We start from the raw sequence: 10463 nt of genomic DNA, 5'->3' as shown, positions 1-10463 counted from the left end.
CTTTATGAATCCATGCGCACAGACTTAATTAATACCCAATGTGCGCACATTGTGGTATTTAGTGCGAACAGATTTCTCATGTGTATTTACAACATGTGGCGATCATGTGGACAGATGACAGGAAGTTGACTTGTATGAGCCAATAAGCGGTGAGCTGCTGTATATGACATTGCCATTGGCTGATTCAAAAGTGGGCTATTTGAACGCCAAACGGTCTACAGTTTTCGTCTGTGTCACTTTGGAAACGGACGGCTGCGGTAAGCTTTTCAACAAAATCGTACATAGTTTGGACTACCCTTACAACAGTGACTGTTACCATGTTTTCAAGGTTCCAGTTTACTAAACGGTGTAGCCGCGTTAATGTAGCAAACTTAATATGTGTTAGAATTAACAGAGTTTGATTCGTGTGATGATATCGAGTGTACGCTAGCCAGTTGTTTTCCCTCGCTAAACGTTTAGATACCTGGGTGCATAGTTTATGTAAGTAAAATCTGACTTCCAGACGCGATTCAGTATTTTGACGTTGCACTACGACAGCAAGTAACGTTTTCTTGTTCTGTTCCAGCTTGTTAACTTTCATTCAGCCGGTCTTTTTCCATCAAAACACAGCAGATGCAACACTAACCAAGCCTTAGCTGAAGTTATGCTAGCTGAAATCGCTAGCCCGGCCGGTTAAATCAGCACAGACTTTACTGAAAGAGCCGTTTGAATTAGAGATTCGTCGTGTTTAACGTTGCTGTTTTTCTTTTTCTTTTTTTTTCTTTCTTTTTTTTTTCTTTTTTCTTTTTTTTTTTTTTTTTGTTTAGGTGAGTTGTCGAACAACAGCTTGAGATCATGGCCGAACACTACTCCGGCGGTACCTCTGAACTGTACGAATATGATGCCCCGTCCCAAGTAGTCGACCTTAAAGAACTGCAGAATGCAGACAACGACGATAAATGGTTTGGTAAGTCTCCATTTAAGATGTTGATCTGACTGCTGGTGTTAAGTTGACGTTAACGCTGACCTGTTTAGACAATGGCGTTCGTGTTTGTCTGGATACACTGGTCATAAGTTGTTGCTGGTGGTCAAAATAACATAACAACGGTCTTTTCACACACCGAGTTTTACAGTAAACGCTGTTTTGGTGAAATATCTCATTTGTTGCAATTGTCACCATAAACGACACACAATGTCACCCCCATGCTGTCTTGTAGTGCTGCCATCTGTGATTGCTTGGTGTTTTTGTCCAGCCCCCTAAAACTCTGGAAATATACAGGAAGTGATGCCCCCAGCCCCTCATCCTCCTCTAACTTTCCTCCTGAAATATAAATGTAAATAGCCATGCACATATGTGATATTATATAAAGGGTTCAAAAGTCTGGAAAAAATGTGGCAGATCACTAAAGCAAACAGTGCTTGTGGAGCGAACATATTATTAAAATGTTGTTGCTGAGACTTTTCTGCTAACATTAGTATTGTAAACAGCTAATTATTTGTATACAAGACAATCAAGATAATGACTGGATTCAACACAGGTATACAGCAGTTTCTGTCTCTGTCTCACTGTTTCTGTCTGTGCCGCTGTGCACGTTGCTTAAACGTTTGCATCATTGAATCATTTCCGATGATGGTAACATCAGTTCATCACAGCCTCTGACCCACATCCACACCTGCTCAGGAGGATGGTCAGCTGATATATGTTGAGTCATTCAGATGGAACTCAAAATGGGGACATGAAGGGTTATTTTGAAATATTTTGAGTTGTAACAAAGCAAAGGTGGTATTCCTACAGACGTAAATGCTGTTTAAAATTAAAAAAAAAAAAAACTGACTATGACCCTCTGTGCAAAAGGAGTCACATCATATTGATCTTTGACTGTCTGTCACACGCAGAACAACAGGCCAGTGCAGCCGATGGTCACCTTAAGACACCTTCGAGACATGACCGTACAAGAGGTGATCTGCAGAACCTGCCGAGAGCCATCGTAAACCCACAAGTCAAAACAGACGTGGACTCTGGTTAGTTTTCTTTGCATTGCTAAGGGTGCACTCATAATTTTCTGTTAAGATGCAGTAGTCTTGAATAGTGAGGAAATGTAGCTTGCGCCTTTTACGGTCAGCAGTGACCCAGAGTCACATCAATTATTAGGTCAGTACTGTGAGTTTGAATATGGAAATGTTAAAGAGGTTGTCAAAGATTTAATGAAAACAAGAGACTGACGTGTATGTTTGTTTCGGAAAGATTGAACTGGAGCCTTTATATATACATGATGACTATTTAACGCTAAACTCTAAGGCTGTATTCTGTAATTTAGTGAATAATCCTCATGACTTGGTTAATGTGAACCTATGTGGACTGACTGATATTCCAGGTCCTAGCACGGCCACAGCTCCACCCCCAAACATCGTCACGTCCTGGGGTTCTGGAACTCCAACTCGGACTGGTACGCGACCAAAAAGTAGGACTGCTAATCAACCCCCTGCCCAACCATGCAGGTATGGCCCTTGGGATGTTTTTTTCTCAGATGCTTCTAGACTGTCGTATGCTACAATGGGGCTACACAATATATCAAATTAAACTGATTCATAATGCTACACAATCTGGTACTTGCCTGATGATTATGGTGAGTAATCGGTTGCATCAAACCAACCAACCGACTAAGATGCACAAGCAGAGGGTAAAATGTATTTTTCTGTTCCACTTTAAGTCAAGCAGCTGGAAATAAGCTGTCTTTGTGTGTGCATACCCTTGTGTTCAAAGTTGAGTTAATGGTCTCGTAGCGTCATTATCGTAGTGTTTGTGTGCATGTGTGGATTTTTGTTAGAAAATTGTTCTAAAGGTGGCACCAGTTTACACATGAAGTTGAGTTTACTTATTGCAGGGAGTTTTATTCATCCTGTAAAAACAGTTCTATAATGTTGTACATGATTTAGGGTTCTCAGAATTGGGTCTTGAAGACTTGAAACCGAGGGAGTGTGAAAGATCAGGATTATGGGGAGGGTCTAGCAAAAGGTGGTGCTGCTTTGCATCATACGAAATGCAGGATCAAGTCTTTTGGGGAGCTTGACCTATAACTTATCGTATCCGTGGTGTAATACAATGTTTGATTCAATTTCAGTCTGATTCTAATTTTCTCATTGCTTTATTGATTTTAGGGTTTCTAAACGTAAAGAACTAACCAGCGGGCCTGCTGCACCACCATCAAAGAAATACAAAAAGTAAGTGTGACTGTCCTGTTGTATGTTCCTTAATATGTTCTACTGTAATTTACAGCAGCAAGTCTGCTGGACCTAAACAACCACTGAATAGACCGTGTAGGTCCAACAGACTTTTTTTTTTTTTTTTTTAAACACTTACAGAACACTCTTGCACAAAAGTCCCCAATTTGTATTCCCTTTTTTGTTTTTCAAGCTTTAACTGCAGCTGTTTTGTTTTAGGAGCCCTGTTGTCCAACCAGCCAAAAGAAGCAGCCGTGTCCTCCGTAGGACAGGACAGCGTAATTCCACGACTGCACCCACGACCCAGGCAGCAGCTCCCACTACTGCAAACACTGAGTGAGTCTACAACTTCCAGTGACACTGGTGTTTCTCAGCTTCCTCCTCCTGGAATCGGGGTGGGTGGGGAAGGCAGGGGACTTCTAGGAAAGCTGAGTATTCGAGAACACAGCTTCATTATCTCAATGCTGTTAATTGAACATGGAGATGTAGATTGATTGCCTGGCATATTTCCTCTTTAAATGAAACTGAGGTGGATGAGCAGGTTAAAGCTGTAATTTTTGCTCATGGTTATGTCCAAACAGGCCGTGTAGTTCTGAAGAACAGGAGCTGGAGCGCATCAGGAACCTCCAGAAGGAAGTGGCTCTGCATCGTAAGAAGAACGAGGCCAGCTACAAAGCTGCTCTGGCTGGCAGTGAGGAGATTTTACTGACTTCATGTGACACTGCAAACAGCATATTCACATGGCGGCCATGTTTCCTCTTACGTCACGCTCAGAGTGAGAAGCTCAAACGCTTCTGTTAAAGGGATAATGTCGTACTGCTGTGTTCCACGTTACAAGCTGTTTAATATTATATATACATTCACCATTTCCCAATTGCTCAGCAACTCAAAAGATAATGGATGGTGACAATCTGGAGGGACACTGGGCCATATTTCGAGGTAAAACCACATATTTGATAACCCAATAGATGACAGCTAATGTTAGCACTCAACCGCCTCCTAGCTAACATTTCCATTCGATAGTGTTCCACGATACGATAGAAACGATTTAAATTCATTCTTTAATATCAGTGCACATCTATTTAAGGCTGAAAGTAAAATGCAGTGGATGTAATCAAGCTTTAAATGTATTGAAGCGTGTCCTGCCAGCCTCTTCGTGCCACACAAAACACTCACTGCTAAAGTGACTGGAGCACACGAACATCTCTGAGGCAGCAAGACAGTGAACGTTACATTTCAAGCTTGATCACATCCACTTTGTTTTACTTCCAGGCTTCATTAAATATGTTCAAGATGTGCATTCATATTTCAGATTGAATGTACACCTTTTGGACCATTATCAAATAGAAATGTTAGCTAGGAAGTGACTGAATGCAAATATTAGCTGTTGTCCAACAGTAGCTAATGGGTTATCAAATCAGGCCGTATTCAAATGAAATATGGCCTGATGTCAGATTTTCACTCTCCATTGTCTTTTCAGATGCTAATCAATGACGAAACTGTGAAAATGAAAGTTTGTCAGATTCCCCACATTTATAGACTTGTGGACCTGGAACACAGCAGTACAACAGTAGCCTTTGACAACAACATTTGAACTTCCCACCCTGAGTGTGACATCAGACGAAAATGGCCGCCTTGTGAATATGATCTATTGGTAAATGTTCGTGATTGTTTTCAAAGTTGGGCTTAAGGTTGACTTTCTATTTGACTGAGTCTTGTTCACTGTTATTTCAGATCCACCACCAAAGAAGATGGTCCTTTCGGCGACTGTGCCTAAGGAGTTCCATTTCAACACAAACACCCGTCTTAAGGCAACCACTTCATCTAACACAGCCCGCAAGGAAGTGGACTTTATCGCTCAGCTCCGCAAACCGTGCTCACCAGTAAGTCTTTCATGCATGTGATCACCTTCAAGGTATACTGGGGCCTGTGGAGGTGAAGTGTTACACCCAGACCTCTAATGATCCTCCTATTACGTATCAACAATGTCAGTACTCTGTACACAGCAGGATCCAAAAGCCACTACAGTTACACTGCCTTTCCTCAGGCAGCCTCTCCAGCAAAATCACAATGCACTTAGCACACTACAGAAGTGTCCATAAGTGATATTTAAGTTATCGATATTAGCCAGAAGTAATAGGAAAAGCAAAGTTTAATGCATCAGTGTCTATGACAGGGATTTGATGGTACACAATGTTGATTTTATACAGTGGAAACTATAAAAGGCTTGGCTTCAGGACACATTCATTGGTGTAAACCTGACAGGAAAAATGTACATCCTGATGTTGTATGGCCTGTGATGTCCTGTAGCTCACTGTTTAAAACTTTAAACCACAGGGTTGTGAAACCTTTTTTTTTTTTTTTTTTTTTTTTTTTTTTATGCAAAGGCTGTGAAAGGTGCCACCGTGCCCAAACCCTTCAACCTGTCAAGAGGCAACAAAAGAAAGGTGGAGGAGCCGTCTCCCTACGTCCCCATGGCTCAGCAGATACAGCAGTTCCAGAAACGAACCCCTGACCGCTACCATCTGCGCAGTCGCAGGAGTCAAGAGAGAGGTGTGCATGTTGGGAGTTTGCTTTCTTTCTCCGATGTTCAGTGACAGATTTGGGATGGTCTGTGTATAACTGAGGAACATGTGTTCTGTTTGTTTGTCAGGGCCATCCCCAGTGAAGGGTGACCACCTGAAGCTCACCCAGCCTCACACGCCACACCTGATTACCCAGCAGAGGAGCCGGCCTCCCACTGTTAAGAGCAGTGCTGACTTGGAGGCTGAAGAGGTGGAGAAACTTCACAAGTAAGAACTTTTCCTTTACCCCTCATCTGTCCCCAGACTGACTGGAAATGTATAATATGTTCATAAAAATTTGCCATCAGAGCTCAAAGACTGAAATGTCTGGACTGACCTAACTTAAGCTTGGCACCCTGGATTGGTCAGTAGTTGTGCATTTGTCCCTGCCAGGAATTTGCATTCTAACTTATAGTTCCTTCCTGTCAGACCATCACATACTGAAATTCTGCTGGCCTTTAACCAATGTTGTGTTTTAATCACAGGTTTAAATTCAAGGCCCTGGAGCTGAACAGAAAGATATTGGAAGGTGCAGAGGGCATAAAGAGGCCTACAGTGAAGGAACCCACAGTACCTGAAGGCTTTGAGCTGCAGATTGAGAAAAGGCTGCAGGAGAGACAGGCCTCCAAGCCTCAGGAAGATGAAGAGAAGCCGCACACCTTTAAATCCCAGCCCCTACCCAAAAAGATCCTGGAAGGGGTCGTGGTGAGTTGAGTTCAGTTTCAAATGTTGTTTGAATGTTGTAGAGAATAAGAAGCTTTTGAAGTTACTTCTATATAAAAGGAGTTCCTCCTCAACAGGGATTGCCAGAGAGGAGAGTTCTGCCCGCAACTGTGCCAGAATCTCCTGCTTTTGCCCTCAAGAAGAGGATTCAGAGAGAGTCCAGGGTTGAGGAAGTAAGGACATTCTTGGTTGTCTTGAATTCGAAGCTGCTCACGTTTTTTTTTTGTCCCTTCACTCCTCCAACGGACATACTGACTCCTCCACCCCAGCCGCCGCCATGTAAATAAACTTGAGCCTGGTGGCTTTTTCTTTTGTCAGGTTAAACAGCCGTCACCAATCAAGCCCCCGCCAGTGCCTCACTTTGGCCTGCCCTTCCAGCCCCGGCTACCAGAGAACCACCACGTCGAGGTCTGTCCTTTCTCCTTTGAGGAGAGGGAACGAGAGAGGAGGGCACTGAAAGAAAAGAGGCTGGAGGGGAAGCGAAATGAAGAGGTGAGGTCACACTTCAAGAACCTGTGTCCTTAGACCGCCACAATAAAGACGACGGTCAGGTAACCATCTCTTGTTTACTCTTCCAGGTTCCACAGTTCAAGGCCCAGCCGTTGCCAGACTTCGACACCGTGGTCCTCCCCGAGAAGAAGAAGCTGGAGCTCACAAAGCCCGAGCCGTTTAGACTGCTCATAGATGAGCGGGGAGCTGTGAGGAACAGTCGCTGGGAACAGATGGTGAGAGAGTTTGCACAGGAGCCGTTTTATTCTCAACGATCACAGTCTTTACCTTTCAATTCACACCTGACCTCTGTGCCTTGTAGGTGAAGGAAGAGCAGAAGCAGCTGGAGGAAGCGGCAACATTCAAAGCGAGGCCCAACACGGTCACCCATAAAGAGCCTTTCCAGCCCAGAAAGGAGAGCCGGGTTACAGTCGGTAAGACTACTGATGCACAGCTGTTCTGTACCTATCGATGTCCTGCTGCCCTCTTTCTTTTAGTTTGTTGCATGAAGTAATGCACACATTTTATTTGATGCAACCTCGGCAGTTAGGAGTATTTTATATAATGCAAACACAGAATTATCGTCCCGTTTAAGACTACAAAAACTGAGGCCTAAATCGAGATCGTGATCATTTTTCCAACAATTTACAACAATAAAACTTAATCTTTATGTATATGATAGAATTCAATACTGTAGATAACCAGATGTACACGCTTTGATAACTGTCAATTTACATACCACTGTAAACTGTGAAACTGGTCTATATAACTGCTGCAGCTCTAATTGAATGCTGTCTTTGACACTAGTCAACTTCTTGAAGAATGTCTCTCAGCTTTGCACTGAGGCTGAAACATTCTTCAGGGTTGTGTAACTCACTGTGTTCTCGTTTTCACCACCATCTGTCGCGGCACCCTTCAGAAGGCATTCACTCTTCCACAGGTGTGGAGGCCTTTGAGCTGTCGACGGAGCGGCGGGCCCGGGAGCGGCAGGAGTACGAGCGGCTGGCCAGCGAGAAGGAGGCTCTCAGGATGTTAATGGAGGAGGAGCAGAGACAAGAGGAGGAGAGGCGAGAGAAAGAGGAGATCGCCAGGCTGCGGCAAGAACAGGTCACTGCAAAAACCTTGTTTGCTTGGAAAGGAGAGGGAGAATACTCTCACCGATGTGGTGCCATTTATCTCTTCATACAGTATTCTATCATCTGGTTGTCGTTCATTCACATCAACTGGGGCACTTTTCTGAGCATTAGTGGGATTGTGATTTAAGTTGTGAGTATTTCACGTAAACCAGTCACTAAATCTGTGTGAGGCATGTTCTCATGGCTGCACATAGTGTGATGATAGGACAGTGACCACAGCTCGTGTGTGAGCTCGTCTCTCTGCAGGCCTCTCTGGTAGCCCTTGTACTGAGCCAGGCTGAATTGGCTCTCCTGACACAGTTCAGAGCTGCGGTTCTGACAGAGTAACAATGCAGGCCCCTCTCAACACCAATAAATAATAAACCTGTTGTTAAAACTGTAGGCTGCCCTGCTCTAACTCTGATCCATGTGAGTGTGACGATAAGATAATCTCACAAAGTCTTTAGCATTAGTCATGGCTTCTTAATTTGCTGTTCTACTGACTGAGCAGTTCTCATTTTCCTCGACTGCCTCTGTGCCAGCTGTGGTCTTTTCCTAAATGCCTTATCCCAGAAATGGCTTGAGGGAACTTTTGGTAGTCTGAGATCGAAGGTCACTGACCTCAGATGGTGACTTGACTGATTGCTGCACACAAACAGCCATGGGGCAGTAATTCTAGTTTCCTCTGGCTCTCACAAGCTCTTTAAACACAGCCATCTTCAGACAAACAGCTTCTGCTCGTTTTATCCTTTAGGTGGCATAAATGCATCTGCAGGCATCCACTATTGTGCTGTTATGTGAGACAAGTGATCAGACTGTGTAAAAACTGCATGCCTCTGTATGCAACTCACCTGATGCGGTGCAATCTGTCTGATGTAGTTTTCACCTCATCTCCTCTGCAGGTTCACAAGGCCCAACCCATCAGGCACTACAAACCTGTGGCACTGAAGAAGAGTGAAGTTCCTCTCACTGTGCCCCACTCACCAAACTTCTCTGACCGCTTCCGCTTGTGATCAGCTTGCTTTACTCCTCCCTGAAGTTGAGAAATGAGCAGGGTTTTTTTGTTTTTGTTACTTTTTTTTGTTGTTGTTGTTGCCCCCCCCAGATGCCCTTGAAATGTTGCATCTACCAGATTAAGTCAGAAAACCGGCTGTAAAGTTGTGAAGAGTTGCATTTGACATGATGTCGTTTTTTTCTGTCCATTCAGTGTTGAATTTTAGATTTTAACCATTGTAACCATTTGTTGTATATTCTCTCTCCCTCTTCTTGCCATATTAACACCTTTCAAATAAACGCTATAAAATATTGCCATGATTATGAACATCTTAAATTGAAATTCGGACAGGACTAACCTGGTGGTAAATAAGTACATCACCTAACCAACATCTATAAACTTGGAAAACTCAATGACGTGGCGCTGTGCTAAATCCTGACTGCTGGTTTGTGTACAGAGACATTCAAAGACAAGTCAAACAGCTCATCAGTTTCTGGTGAATTTGCCTTCTCTAGAATCCAACCTTGCATATTCTCAAGCAATTGCCCAGAGGTCCCATACTCAGAGCAGAGAACGGTAGAAGTTTTTGATTTTTTTTTAGTTAATGAATTTTTTTTTTTAATATTGTATGCAACACTTAAGTGCAAACTCTTGTAAACACGTATGGGCCTTAAATAAACTGCTTGACGATTGTATAATCTTGAGGCACTGTTTTGTGAAGGGAACCAGAGTTTAAGTCCAGCTTCCCGTATGTGTGTGTATTGTGCTCCCGTGGTGCACTGAACATAAATTCAGATTTGTGCTTGAACAAGTTACTGTTTCACATGCAGAGTGGGGAAAAATGGAGTCAGTCCCACAGTATTCATTTGAAATATGTAGTAACACATTTACATTTACATTTACAAATGTAACTCCAAGCAGTGTAGGATGTATAAAACACAACACTGAAATATTTTACTATCTGAATTCATGGGGTCTAAATTCTGCTCTGTAATTTTCACATTATGTTTTTTGAGTTCACTAATTCAGAGAGAAAATTCAAGCCCCCAAAATAAAACGACTATCATGTTGAAATCCAATGAGCTCAATTCTGATCTACAAATTAAAATCAAGAAAAAAATCTGCTTTGTGAAATTCATACACTAAAACTCATGATGTAAAATGTGGAACTTTTGGATTAGTAATGGAGCCCCACTGAATCCTCTTTACTCTGCTCTCATTCAAACGTTCCTCCTAACACCTCTGGGAAAAGGCTTGCATCATGTGTTCTGACACTCTGAATTTAAAATCTGAAGAATGCTTTTTTTCTTTTTTTTTTTACTTTTTAAGCTTTAGTTTTGGTTGAGAATACAGATTTTGAATTTTGCAACTTGAGGT

General features: G+C 42.8%; 1 protein-coding gene across 3 annotated transcripts; it reads left to right on the top strand.

Annotated features, from left to right (window-relative positions):
* The first annotated feature begins 201 nt into the window (after positions 1–201).
* tpx2 (TPX2 microtubule nucleation factor) lies at positions 202–9805 on the top strand. Of its 3 annotated transcripts, none has more exons than XM_041946114.1 (17): positions 202–257; positions 802–946; positions 1876–2001; positions 2355–2478; positions 3139–3201; positions 3421–3537; positions 3783–3892; positions 4936–5084; positions 5583–5754; positions 5855–5993; positions 6251–6470; positions 6566–6661; positions 6807–6980; positions 7067–7213; positions 7300–7411; positions 7918–8084; positions 8995–9805. In XM_041946114.1, exons 2-17 carry the CDS (start codon positions 835–837, stop codon positions 9103–9105), a joined length of 2139 nt encoding a protein of 712 aa, XP_041802048.1. In that variant the 5' UTR covers positions 202–257; positions 802–834; the 3' UTR covers positions 9106–9805. The 3 variants fall into 3 exon arrangements, with proteins under 3 accessions (XP_041802048.1, XP_041802046.1, XP_041802047.1); XM_041946112.1 differs by having other exon boundaries at positions 7897–8084; XM_041946113.1 differs by having other exon boundaries at positions 220–257; positions 807–946; positions 7897–8084.
* The last annotated feature ends 658 nt before the right edge of the window (positions 9806–10463 follow it).

The sequence above is a fragment of the Chelmon rostratus genome, chromosome 10 (assembly GCF_017976325.1).
Source record: "Chelmon rostratus isolate fCheRos1 chromosome 10, fCheRos1.pri, whole genome shotgun sequence".
NCBI lineage: Eukaryota > Metazoa > Chordata > Actinopteri > Chaetodontiformes > Chaetodontidae > Chelmon > Chelmon rostratus.
Note: the sequence above shows the minus strand (reverse complement) of the source record. Positions and strands in the feature narration are given on the sequence as shown.